Source organism: Lepidothrix coronata, unplaced genomic scaffold (genome assembly GCF_001604755.1).
Source record: "Lepidothrix coronata isolate B3197 unplaced genomic scaffold, Lepidothrix_coronata-1.0 Scaffold90, whole genome shotgun sequence".
In the NCBI taxonomy this organism is placed as follows: Eukaryota; Metazoa; Chordata; class Aves; order Passeriformes; family Pipridae; genus Lepidothrix; species Lepidothrix coronata.
Window position 1 is genome coordinate 2066865 of NW_016690270.1, and position 13297 is coordinate 2080161.

The 13297-nt window shown below is 51.7% G+C and overlaps 2 protein-coding genes and 1 long non-coding RNA gene across 3 annotated transcripts in view; 2 read left to right on the plus strand and 1 right to left on the minus strand.

The window, feature by feature from the left end:
* Nucleotides 1–7697, plus strand: part of AP4B1 (adaptor related protein complex 4 beta 1 subunit) — a 9926-nt gene extending 2229 nt beyond the window's left edge. Inside the window, exons 3-10 of the mRNA XM_017821360.1 lie at nt 851–981; nt 1857–2004; nt 2642–3138; nt 3815–3898; nt 4826–4929; nt 5083–5290; nt 5836–6120; nt 6349–7697. Of these exons, the coding sequence (XP_017676849.1) occupies nt 851–981; nt 1857–2004; nt 2642–3138; nt 3815–3898; nt 4826–4929; nt 5083–5290; nt 5836–6120; nt 6349–6776 (1885 nt within the window). The 3' untranslated portion in view covers nt 6777–7697. The remainder of the gene's footprint in view (nt 1–850; nt 982–1856; nt 2005–2641; nt 3139–3814; nt 3899–4825; nt 4930–5082; nt 5291–5835; nt 6121–6348) is intronic.
* Nucleotides 7698–8736: 1039 nt separating this feature from the next.
* PTPN22 (protein tyrosine phosphatase, non-receptor type 22) overlaps nt 8737–13297 on the plus strand; it is a 17903-nt gene continuing 13342 nt past the window's right edge. The window contains exons 1-3 of the mRNA XM_017821359.1: nt 8737–8876; nt 11646–11754; nt 12756–12832. Of these exons, the coding sequence (XP_017676848.1) occupies nt 8790–8876; nt 11646–11754; nt 12756–12832 (273 nt within the window). The 5' untranslated portion in view covers nt 8737–8789. The remainder of the gene's footprint in view (nt 8877–11645; nt 11755–12755; nt 12833–13297) is intronic.
* LOC108500438 lies at nt 10972–12593 on the minus strand. Its single transcript, XR_001875849.1, has 3 exons — nt 11752–12593; nt 11538–11648; nt 10972–11236 (listed from the first exon to the last, which is right to left on the minus strand). It is a non-coding gene; the product is annotated as an uncharacterized LOC108500438 (long non-coding RNA).

Sequence of the window (13297 nt, forward strand, 5' to 3'; positions counted from 1 at the left end):
ATGGGACTGAGAGTGGTGGTCCTGGACGAGGGGTGGTGGTCATGGACTGAGGGTGGTGGTCCTGGGGCTGGGGATTGTGGCTGTGGGGCTAGGGGTGGTGGTCCTGGGGCTGGGGTGGTCATGGGACTGAGGGTGGTGTTTCTGGACTGGGGTGGTGGTTCTAGGTGGTGGTCATGGTCTGGGGATGGTGGTCCTGGGGCTGGGGCTGGTGGTCATGGGCTGGGGTGCTGGTCCCGGACTGGGGTGGTGGTCCCAGACTGGAGTGCTGGTCCTGGACTGGGGTGGTGCTGCTGGGCTGGCATGGTGATGCTGGGCTGGCATGGTGATCTTGGGCTGGAGGTGGTGGTCGTGGGCTGGAGATGATGATCCTGGGGTCAAGGTGGTGGCTGTGAGGCTGGGGGTGGTGGTCGTAGTCTGGGGTGGTCGCCATGGGCTGGGGGTGGTCCTGGGGCTGGGACTAGTGGTCTTGGGCTGAGGGGTGGTGGTCATGGGACTGGGGATGGTGGTCCTGGAGCTTGAGGTGGTGGCTGTGGGACTGGGAGTGATGGTCGTGGGCTGGGGTGGTGGTCCTAGGTTGGGGGTGGTGCTCTTGGGCTTGAGGTGGTAGTCCTGGGGCTGGGGGTAGTCCTGGGGCTGGGGTGGTGGTCTTGGGCTCGAGGTTGTGGTCCTGGGGCTGGGGACACACAGGTGCTGAGAGCACGTTCAGGCCTTAGGGCTGTGCTGGGCTCGCTGTGCTGCCTCTGGGTTGTCGTGGCTGCAGGGCAGAGAGAGGGGGAAGTGGAGGGGAATTAAAGGCTGGGAGGGTTGGGGTTGTTCAGGCTGTGGTACCCCCTGACCTGCCCTCCCACAGGATGCCTGGGATCCAGGAGTACCTGCAGCAGCCCCTCGTGAACGGGCTGCGGGACAAGGCCTCCTACGTGCGCAGAGCGGCCGTGCTGGGCTGTGCCAAGATGGTGAAGCTGCAGGGGGACTGCGAAGTGGGTAAGGGGCTCTGAGGGGCTGTGCTCCTGGGCTGAGGGGGGTGGTTGCTCAGGGTGGTGGTCGTCCTGGGGCTGGGGACACACTGAGAGCATGTTCAATGCTCCTCGTGGCTGTGCTGGACTCGCTGTGCTGCCTCTGGGTTGTTGTGGCTGCAGGGCAGAGAGAGGGGGAAGTGGAGGAGAATTAAAGGCTGGGAGAGCTGGGGGTACTCACCTGGAGAAGAGAAGGCTCCAGGAAGACCTTAGAGCCCCTTCCAGTTCCTGAAGGGGCTCCAAGAGAGCTGGAGATGGACTTTGGACAAGGGATGGAGTGACAGGACAAGGGGGAATGGCTTCCCATTGACAGAGGGCAGGGTTAGGTGGGATATTGGGAAGGAATTCTTCCCTGTGAGGGTGGGGAGGCCCTGGCACAGGTTGCCCAGAGAAGCTGTGGCTGCCCCATCCCTGGAAGTGTCCAAGGCCAGGTTGGATGGGGCTTGGAGCAACCTGGTCTAGTGGAAGGTGTCCCTGCCCATGGCAGGGGGTGGAATGGGGTGAGCTTTAAGTTCCCTCCCAACCCAAACCATTCCAGGTTTCTGTGGTCCATGTGTATCAGACTGTTAACAATGCAGTGCCCCTTCCCTCCCTTCTCTTCCAGGGCCTCCCACAGCACACAGCCATCCCTGAAATCTCTGATCAGCCAGGGGCCATTCTCACCCCCACAAATATTCAGGGAAAAGCTGTGCCAAGGGCAGTTGTTACTGTAGAGCTGGAATTTTTGGTGGCTCCTTCTCCCAGTTCAAGCCATATCTTCTTTTTGTGACAGATACTCATAGACAGTGATTAAACTGCAGTGTGCCAGCAGAATTTGATAGCAGGACCTCTGCTCCTTTGCAGATGGTGCACTAGTGAATGAGCTCTACAGTTTGCTTCGTGACCAGGATCCTATTGTGGTTGTGAACTGTCTGAGGGCCTTGGAAGAAATCTTGAAGAAGGAGGGAGGAGTTGTCATCAACAAACCCATTGCCCATCATCTCCTCAACAGGTTTGTTGTCTTTGATACTGAGGAGGTGCTGGAACCTTCATTCTTGTTCTTGTGTTTTCTCTGCAGAGAGGGCATTTCTGGAGAGGACTTGAAGGGACTCTAGTCAGGCACCCAAAGATGGAGGTGCCCATCCTAAGATAAACTAAATGACTTTTAGGCTAAAGTCTTAAGAGTAATCTGGAATGCCCTGCTTTTCCAGGGAGTCTTTGCTTCAGCTGCTGGTTTATTTTGGAATTACAGGTTAATGTGATTAATTTTTTAGCGATAGTACACACGATATATTCGTAAACAGGTATGTTTTTAGTATGTCTCTCCAGATGCATTGAAAAATATATGACTTATCCTTTGCTTGAAGAAATGAACTTATCTGCAGATAATTCTGCATGAGCTGGGAAAAGAGGGGTGTTGCTCTGCCCAGGGTTCTTGTCAGTGTTGCTGTCTGGCCTAAACACCAGTAAGAGTGCACATGACTGATCCTGAGTTAATAACTGGGCAATTCTCTTGAGATGAAAGTGTGCTACCCCCTTGGTTTGGAACAGAGACCATAAGAAACTCAGAGACTGAGGCCTCTGCTCTGCACAGCCCAGATCCTCATGCACTCCCTGACTCCTGCACACTGTGTTTGTTGTCCTGGCAGGATGCCTGACCTGGATCAGTGGGGGCAGAGCGAGGTGCTCACCTTCCTGCTGCGCTACAAACCCCGCAGCGAGGAGGAACTCTTCGACATCCTCAACCTGCTGGATGGTTACCTCAAAAGCAGCAGCCCCAGCGTGGTGATGGCAGCCACCAAGCTCTTCCTGGTGCTGGCCAGGGAGTACCCAGATGTGCAGGCAGATGTTCTGGTGCGGGTGAAGGGCCCGCTGCTGTCTGCCTGCACCTCGGAGAGCAGGGAGCTCTGCTTCACCGCGCTGTGCCACGTGCGCCAGATCCTGGGGAGCCTGCCCGGCCACTTCAGCAGCCACTACAAAAAGTTCTTCTGTTCGTACTCAGAGCCCCACTACATCAAATGCCTGAAGATGGAGGTGTTGTGTGAGCTGGTGAACGATGAGAACGTGCAGCAGGTGCTGGAGGAGCTGAAGGGTTACTGCACTGACGTGTTGGTGGAGCTCGCCCAAGGGGCGATCTTCGCCATAGGTGAGAGCTGTGCCTCGCCTGGACCTTCCAGGGGGGCTGCTCTCTGCTGAACTGTGTCTGGGCAAACACCAGATCACTGATCTGTGCTGCAGCAGTACAGAGACCAACCTCCCCAGCAGTGTTTTGTGTCACTGTGTTTCTAAACCACGACTGGGCTGGTTCTTTTGGAAGCCTTGGCATTCAGAAAGTCCTTGAATCCTATTCTCTGATGAGATGCTTTAAAGAAATTGCATCATTTCATCTTGTTAATCAGCCTTATAGCATTCAGTGAAGCTTTGTAGTGGGTGGAGGAGCTCCAATACCTGCTTATTCTGTGAGTTGTGATGGGGGCAGAGTTAAGGGGATTTGGGGTGCTTTGGTTTTATTTTTGTAAGCTTTAAAATAGGTGAGTTTTTACAGTATTCATAAGGGTGAAGCTGGGGATGCTAAAGTGCTTTTCTTAGTGTATTACATTTAAGGAAAGTTCAGAAATCTTCTGAGGCATGGCCTCAAAAAAAGGAACATGTCCCTTGTGTGGAGAACAAGCTCATTCGACCGCACTTTCATAAGTGGTAGTCAGAAAGGAAAAGAGAGAGACTGTTTCTTTAAAATGGGTTTGTGATGAATAGTTGGGCTCATGGTTCCTATTTCACTCTGATAAAAGGTTGACTTTTATGTCTTTTTGGCATCCTTGCAGGCAATATTGCCAGGACTTACACAGAGCAGTGTGTGGGGATTCTGACAGAGCTCCTGGGCCTTCAGCAGGAGCACATCACTTCAGGTAACCATCTGCAGGCTGCTTACCTGGCTTGTGCCTTCAGGAATTGGCCTTGCTGGGGCTTGTGATCCCCAAATCAAGGCTTTTGAAGGCATTTGGCTTTTCATTTATTGGCACCTTCATGTGGAAGTTTTCCTGGTGGGTTTAGGGGTACTAAGTGTGTTCCTTCCATAGGAACTGCTCTTTGTGGGGAAGGAGGAGATGGTTGTAGCTGTGTTCTCAGTCCTTTCTGCCTGCCACCTGCTGAATTAGGGAGTGAGTGACTCAGCAGAGACATTTTAGTGTCTATTTGAGGGCCAAGATGATTAATAGATCTTTTAAATCTCTGTGATTTCTGTTCCTCATATAATAGTCTGATTCAATTGTACCCAGGCTTCTTTTTTTCTCCTGCTGCCCTCAGATCTACCTTCACATCACTGCTGCTCCTGCTGTTCTCTTTTAACTGCTCTGCTCTCAGTTTAAAAACCACGCACTTGCCCTCAGCTGTTGAATTCGATCTCAGGAGCTGCTGGTGTTTCTGAGTGGGCAGCAGAACCTTTACAATTTACGACCTAAAGTTCACGAGACTCGTTTTGAATTGGGGTTAGTTTTAATTTGTCATTCCAACCTCGTGTGTCTGAAGCATCGTGAGTCAGTGCCCTTTTAAAGGCTGGCAATGTCCAGAAGAGAGATTGCTTTCCAGCAGCCAGAGGAACAATCTGAAGCCTCAGTGCTTTATTTTAGACTCGATGCAGCTTTGCTCTGACAAACGCAGTGTCATGGGACTTGGAAGGAGGGTGTCTCAAATCATAGTCACAAGCAGGGCACTGACCTTCCTGGCTAAGATTTGCAGAATCTCTTGAACTGGGGGGGGTTGGATCGATTTTTTCTTTTTTCCCTCTGGTGGTTTTTGTGACTCTTGGGGATGCTGATAACTTGCTTTCCTTGCAGCGGTGGTCCGGGCTTTCCGGGACCTGGCTTGGCTGTGTCCCCAGTGCACAGATGCCGTGTGCCAGGCACTGCCTGGCTGTGAGGACACCATCCAGGACAGCGAGGTGAGGTGCCAGTGCTTGAGGATGAGTGAACAGTAACTGTTTGGTAAAAATCAGAAATCTTCAGCCATGTTCTCTCAATCTCTTTATTTCGCACCAGCACCGTCTTTCTGGCACACAGCACCCCTTTGCTGTTGTTTTCTGTGGTTCCTTCAGGGCAAGCAAGCACTGATCTGGCTCCTGGGCACGCATGGGGAGAAGGTCCCGAATGCTCCCTATGTTTTGGAGGACTTTGTGGAGAATGTGAAGTCAGAGATGTTCCCAGCAGTGAAGATGGAGCTCCTGACAGCGCTGCTGCGACTGTTCCTGTCCCGTCCCGCCGAGTGTCAGGACATGCTGGGCAGGCTGCTCTACTACTGCATAGGTGGGTTCCCTGCCTTCTGTTCCACTGAGGCTGTGGGACAGGGGTTTTAGGACCTGGTTTGGCCCTGTTCCCAGTGCAGGAATGCTGTGTCAGCATCCTGGCTCTGAGGAGACCGTCCAGGACAGCAGGGTAAGGTGGCTTTATGCCTTAGGCTGCATAAAACCCCAGAATGGTTTGGGTTGGAGGGAACCTTAAAGCTCGTCCAGTTCCACCCCCTGCCATGGGCAGGGACACCTTCCACTAGCCCAGGTTGCTCCAAGCCCCGTCCAACCTGGCCTTGGACACTTCCAGGGATGGGGCAGCCACAGCTTCTCTGGACAACCTGTGCCAGGGCCTCATCACCCTCTGAGTAAAGAATTCCTTCCCAATATCCCACCTAACCCTGCCCTCTGTTAGTTAAAAACCATTCCCCCTTGTCCTGTCACTATGCCCATGGACAGGCTTACACTGTATCCCTGAAAATCTGTTCTTAGTAACCAAGGGTTAGTACTCTGGGAAATGTGGGTGAAAGAATTATCCATAATTTCCGTCTCTCTGATCCCCAGAGGAGGAGATGGACATGGCAGTGCGAGACCGAGGGTTGTTCTACTATCGCCTTCTGCAGGCTGGGGTGGAAGAAGTGAAACGGGTCCTGTGTAGCCCCAAGTCTGACCCTTCTCTGGGGCTCCTGGGCAACCAAACCAAGCAACCTGTGAATGCTTGGGCTTGGGAGTTTAACACTCTCATCCCAGTTTATGGCAGAGAACGCTGGGCACTCGCCACTGCTCACCAGCCTGTGGAGCCCTCCTACTCTGGTCCTCCTTGTACTGACTCCAGGAGCAGAGACACAGGTAACCTGCCCCACCTTCCTCTGGGATCCATTTTCCCCTTGTCAGTAGATCACAGAGTCAGGGAGACACAGAGTGGTTTGGGTGGGAGGGGACCTTAAAGCTCATCTCATTCCACCCCCTGCCATGGGCAGGGACACCTTCCAGTATCCCAGGTTGCTCCAAGCCCTGTCCAACCTGGCCTTTGTGGACCTGTGAGCTGCACCTCACATGTTCGTGGTTTCCTTTCAGAGTCACTGATTTCTGAGGGGAATAAAGAAGTCCTCAAGGTTCAGCCCAGCACAGGCAGCCTGAGCCTGATTCCTGATGCTTCCTTGACTGCAGAACAGTTTGAGAAGACCTGGCTGAGCTTGGACACGAGCTGCCACCTCTCCCTGCCCTGGTGTGGGCCTGTCCCTCCAGACACCATACAGACAGCCCTTCATGTCGTCCACATCCAGACTATAGCCATGAGCAAAGCGGGTGCCCAGCCCTGGAAAGCTTATCTGAGTGCTCAGGATGACACAGGCTGCATCTTCCTGACAGAGCTCCTGCTCCAGGCGGCAGATTCAGAGCTGCAGGTGTCTGTGAAGCAGAGTGAGGCAAAGCCAGAGGCACTGCAGAGCTTCATCTCGGCCTTGAGGACAGTCCTGGAGGCCGTGGCTGGACTGGGGTCCTGACTGGTCCCTGCTCCCAGCAGGATGCCTGCTCAGGGCACAGGAAAAGTTGATTTCTCTGGCTTCATTTGCCATACCTGATGCTGGTGTGGTACTTTTAAACTGCGGGAGTGTTGGCAGCCCTTTCCTGGGCCTAGGAAGCACAGTGTGGTGTGGGGGGAGCTGCAGCTGGAGCTGGTGAAGGGTCTGCCCTCCCCCTGGGCTGGGGGAGGGTCAGGGTGGTTCTGGAGTGAGTCACACAACTCATCAGTGATGGTCGTCATGGGACACCAATGCCAGTGATGAAACCAGAACTGAGCAGAATTCAGGGATGTTCTTTGGAGAGTTTTTTTCCTGAGAAGTATAAATAATTTAAAGAACAGTTCAGAGGCACCAGGACTCTGCTACTTACCTCACATTGAGAGGAACAGTGCAATGAAGAGAGGAGTGTTTTATTCTTGGCTCCCTTTACATGTGATTTAGTTTTCTGTCTGATAGAAGGGTTTTGATGGGAGCTTCACTTAGGGGTGGACAGAGCTCTGCTGTGTCAGAGATGGGTAGACAGGGTACATCCTGCTCACTAGAACCAACATGTTTCACTTGCAATAGAAAGAAGCTGAAATGTGTTACTGAGGTCATGAATTGCCTCTTCTGAAGTTCCCCCTCAGCTCCCTGTGCTGTTGCCATACTGAAGAGACTCCTTGGCACAAGGGTGGTGCACACAGGTGAGGCACAGGTTACTCTGACAGGGCTTTGTGGTACTATGTAATGAGCACAGGCTTCTTTAACCCTGTTCTGTAAGATCTCTTGTCATTCTGAATTTCTTTTGTGGCTGCATTGTACCTTCAAATCATAGTATGCCTTCCATGCACTTCACTGGAACGCTGCTCTCACTGTTAAACAGCAAGTTTTAGACTTCTGATTTTCCTAATAAAAATGTGAACCTTCCTTGGCTGGTTTCTGGAGTATTTGTTCCTTCAACTCAGATGTGCAGGATGGAGTCACCTGATCACTGCTGTGGATCCACACAGAACTGCAGTCCAGCTCCTGCCTCTGTGTCCAACAGGGCTTTTCTCTCTGAACTTCCTTGAAGCAAAGCTTTAAGGAGCAATTGGCCAATAACACATTTCAGTCTCATTTGCCAAATTACTGTAACAGGTGAACCACCTCTGGGTGAACTCAAAGGGAGATCAAAGTCAACTGTAGCAGAGTTCCTGTTAACAGTTCCCACAGTGTTGTGTCCCTGTCTTTAGGGAGAACTGCACTGGAGCATTGGAATTATGCAGTTTTCAGCAAAAAAATAGGTGATAACTTGTTGGCAATCCATCATTTACCCTGCTGTGACTAGACCAAGTCTGGTCTCTGGGAAGGGACTTGGAGCTCCCAGCCTTTCATCCAGATCCCTTTCTTGATGAAGGAACAGGTCCCTTCCCACCCAAACCATTCTGTGCTCTGGGATCTGTGTGCTGCGTGTCCATCAGGGCTCCTGGCTCCTCCTGGAAACTACTTTCCCGATCCCTCAAGGCAAAACCTGTTTATGATTCTGAGCTAAAAGGGGGACTGTGGATTTTCCATGCTGGTTTAGAGACTCTTCCAGTCACAGCATATTCCAAGTTCGAAGCCTTTTCAGTGAAGTGCAGCCCCCCAGTGCTCACCCTGGCCCCCTGGCAGTGATGGCTGGACATGGTGCTCAAGGAATTGGGATGATGGGGTGCTCGGAGTGGTCTCCAAGGTGTGACCACCTTTGTGGCACAGTGCACACCCGGGGCACTCGTGCCCGCTCTCTGTGCCCGCCCTGCTGCGAGACCCCACATCAAGGGTGTGTGGTTTTAAAAGAGGGCGCCAGGGCCCCGTGCTGGGTGGTTTGTTGTGTTATTTGCCCACAGTATCTGCTACGTACTAATTTCCTCTCAGGCTGCTGATGAAGTCAGTAACCACAGCCCGTGCTCTGCTCCCGGCCGGCACCTTCCACTGCGCACGCACTTGACATGTCCCTTCCCAGCTGGGCCAGGCCAGGCACGCTCCGTCCCCGGCACCATGGACCAAAGGGAGATCCTGCTACAGAACCTGGAAAGGGCCCAAGGCAAGAAGCTCAACCGAGGGGAGTTTGCAGAGGAGTTTTTGGTAAGTTCCCTCAAGGCTCCGCTCGGTGTTTCTGCTCGTTTCGAAGGGAACCACTCAGCCACGGGGACAAGATCTGCGTGTGACACTGAGGTTGTCTAGGGGTTTTATAACAGAAAGTCACCCAGGAGTTAACTGGGCTAAAAGGAATGTAAAGACTGAGAGAATTTAATAGTTTGCATTCAAACTCTTTGCTTTTTAGCTAATTACCCGAGTGCTTCCTGTTTTCTGCTTTGTGAATGCACTTGTCAAGACACAGTTTCACTTTGCCTGGTAACAGAATGGGGGTACAGGGAGGAATATGGACCCTCTGCCCCTTCTCCCCATTGCCATCTGTTATACCTGTGACACGTGTGTTCCTGCCAGGGATCTCCAAAGCTCCTTGAATTAGCTTTTCCTTTTTTACGATAGAGCACAGGTTGCCCAGAGCAGCTGTGGGTGTCCAGTCCCTGGAATTGTCCAGGGCCATGTTGGACAGGGCTTGGAGCAACCTGGGAGAGTGGGAGGTGTCCCTGCCCATGGCAGGGGGGTGGAACAAGATGATCCTTAAGGTCCCTTCCAACCCAAACCATTTTATGATCTGGGATCTCTGCGCTGTATGACCAGCAGTGCTCCTGGCCCCTCCAGGAAACTATTTCTTGTTCCCTCAAAGCAAAATCTGCAAAAAGTGCTGATGGCTCCCACCACCCCCTGCATTCTGCAGTGCCCAGCTAGTTCAGATCTGTGCAGTGCCCTGAATTTGTGAGCTCTCTGACATGTTTTTATTTGTTGGGGTGGCAGGGGTGAGGCTCAGATGGCAATGCACCATCTCAGAGCTAAACCTGGTGGCTGGTGATGGCTCTTGGCGTGTCAGCTCTGGCTCTGGCAGGCTGTCTGGGCTGCTCTGAGAGGCAACAACATTGCCCAGCTTTAACAGACATCAGGAAGGGTAAACCTGGTACCTCTGTGAGATCTGAGACGTGTCAAACACCAGACTAAGCCCTGGCCGTGGCAGTGGGCTCTGGACACAGGGGTTACTAATGGGTCCCCACGAGATCCAGCCCCGCTTTGTTGTACCAGCCAAATCTGGCACTTCAAACACTCAGGAAAAGCTGAGTGCTTGGTTTCCAGGTGTCTGGGGTAGAGGGAAGTGATTAATCTGAGCCTGCAGTGACAGTCTGTTGTTCCATGGAACAAAGCGCTGTCACAGGCTGCTGAATTTCCCCTCTCGCTGGCAGGCTGTGCTTTGTGTGTGAGGCAGCAAGCTCTGAGCCCTGGTGCACAAACTGCCTCCAGCAGCCAAATGCATTCATTTCTGACCAAAATGGCAGGTAGAAGTGGTCAAGGCTGCATTTCCTCTTGTATGGGATAAGATCTTCCCAGCGTGACCCGAGTTGCCGCCGCTTTTGCAAGGCCGGGGCCTTTCCAGGCGATTGTGCTGGCTTGTGTTTCCAAACTAGATAGAAATGTTCAGTGCCATTTCTCCGTCCTAATTCCTGCCCTCTCCTTGTCTGACCAAGCATTTGTACATGCAAATTGTGGTGGTGCTACTGTAAATTACAGGGGGGCTGTTTGAGTCCCCTTTTCCTGCCTGTGCAGTCTCACAGATGGAGTTTGATCCTTACTGCTCTACACAGTTTCCCCAGGGCAGTGGTCATAGCCCCAAGGCTGGCAGAGCTTAAGGAACGTTTGGATAGCACTTTCAGGGACAGGGTGGGATTTTGGGATGTCCTGTGCAAGGCCAGGAGTTGGACTTGATGATCCCTGTGGGTCTCTTCCAAGTGGGGACATTCTGTGACTCCGTGATTCTGTGATTCTCACTTGCTGTCCCATATTGTAGGCATTTCCCAAGTGGTTTTATGTCAGATTATTCAGGGACAGAAAAGTAGGATGATTCAGAGCCTCAGCTCTGGGAACCCCATGTTCTTAATTAATAGAGGCTGGACATGTGAGCTGTCCTGGGCCTCCTGTACCTTCTCCCTCCCACATTCCATCAGGTCTGTGAGATGTAACTCCTGGGGTCTTGTGGCTGAATTTAGTGTTTTAAAACTGCAGTTTAATGTTAAAAACCAGCAACTCTGACTGAGACAAAAAAAATATAAAAGAAAAAATACAGCAAGGATGGTGCTTCTGAAGCTGATGGTAACAAATAGTGTGTGTTATTTAGAAGTTGATGGCAGTGAAATAAAATTTCATCATTTGTTAGGAGACAGATGCTTCAACTCTCTGTGAGTGCTTTATCCTGGAAATGAGAGAGATGAGAGATTTGCAGCCCTAAGGGTCTGTCCCAGGACTCCTTCTCCCCTCTCTTTCATCAGTCCATGTTGCTGCTCTGCTCTGGTTGCTCGTGCTCCCTTTGTGTTTGCAATCATGGATGGGGGCACCTTTACCAAAAGTGAGAAGAATCAATTAATTCATCTGTCTTTTCTGATATCATTTGTTCAAGGTAGTTTAACAGTGTCACTCCTTTTATCTGGGTGCCAACTGTACTGAGAGTAATTCCCCCGTGTCTCACTTGTGAGGGTGATGCTTTGTGTCACTTCAGGAGCCGACGTGTGGGCACTGCCTCAGCACACACTTTCCATTCTTCAGAAGCCTGTGCTGGGGCTCTCAGGTGGTTCTGTCTCTATTCTTGCTCTGAGTATCTCGAGAAAAGCCACTCAGGAAAGAATTAATGGTACTGACCTTGCTTTGTGGCAGCAAACCTGACCCCTGGAGACCTTCACACGCGCTCTCCAGTACTGTGCTGGATGTAACACCTCTGCTGTAATTTGTTCCATTCTTTTATCACAGAAGCTGAAAAGGCAGACAACAAAGTACAAGCTGGATAAAATCTACCCTACAGCAGCGGCTGAGCAACCAGAGAATGTCAAGAAGAACAGATACAAGGACATCTTACCCTGTAGGTTGGAAATGGCACATGTTTCTATTCAGCCTTTTGTTTTTCCAGCTCCAGTGTGTTCTCATCCTCCAGTATTCGCCTGCACAGTTGTTGTATGGGAGCATCTCACTGCTGGCTCTTGGCCTTGAATCCTGCTGTTCAGATTTAAGGTTTTGGCTGCTGCAGTCCATGCTCTGGAAGACTTTGGCACATATTGATGGTCTCAGGCACACAGTGTGATTTTTGGGGTTTTCCTGTGCAGGGTCAGGAGTTGAACTTGATGATCCTTGGGGGTCTCTTCCAGCTCAGGATGTCCTATGATTCTGTGATATTTTTAGAGACAGAAGAACCGCTGTTCTCTAGGAAATACATCCCTCAATGATCATCCTTGCAAGCTTTCTGGGTGCCATTGCAAGCACTGGTTTTCCAAGGCTTTCTAGAAAATGGCTTTGGACAAAGATGTCTCCATGATGTACAGGCAAAACCTGCTGTGGTTTGTCCTGGCTTCATGTGGTGGTCTCCAAAGGACACGCTGTCCCAGGATCAGAGCAGACTGCCCCTTTCATCCATCCTATCTTGGAAAAAAATAAATCAGAGAATAATTAAGGTTGGAAAAGACGTCCAAGATCATCAAGTCCAACCTTTGAACCATTGTATCTAACCCCACAGACCTGGTTTGAGCCTGTCAGATGCAGTGCTGGGTGATTTTAGGCTTGGCTTGCTGCACAGTCAGAGGGGCCAGTGTTGCACTGGGGTAGTGGCAGCACCAGCTGCTCTCCCCTAAGCCCTCACCCCCACCCCAAAAGGAGCTTGTCCATCCCCTGTGTGTGTAGGCAGCTCTGGGCAGGGCTGTGGGGAGGTGTGGGAGGGAACACCAGCTGCTTGCACAGCCACTCACCTGCTCTGGGATGAGCTCTCTGGTGTCAGTGCTCCTCCAAAGCACCTTGTGCTGCACCCCGAGGAGCTCAGCAGCCCTGACACACAGACACTGACTGCTGCTGCTTCTGCTTTTGTGCCTGCAGTTGACCACAGCAGAGTGGAGTTGTCCCTGATTACATCTGACACAGATTCCCATTACATCAATGCCAACTTCATCAAGGTATTGCCTCTTCCGTGGTGTTTTGCCCTGCAAAGGTGTTCGTGGGGTCACCTCGCTGAGTTGTGCCAGGAGGAGCAGGTTGGGGGCTCTGCTCAATGAAAGGACTCTGCAGGAGTTTCTGGGCTGTGCTTGAGGATAGCTGTGTACAACCAGGGAGCCCTCCAAAAAACACCCCGTGCAGCACAGAGCCACCAGGCCACAGGGCAAGGGACGTGTGCTTGCGCTGGTGGAACAGTTTGTGGTTGACAGCCCCGACTTCCTCGTCGGCGTTGCTGCCGGGGGTGGGTGACAGTGGTGCAAAACTGCCTGTGGCCAGAGTCACTGTGCTGGTTTAAAAGTTAACCAGCAGGGGAAATGAACTCAACTCAAAGGAGAGATTATAAGTCAGAATAACAATTTATTAAAATAATACAATAAGTACAATTATACAAACAAACAATTGGTCTTAACCCACAAAACCCAAAT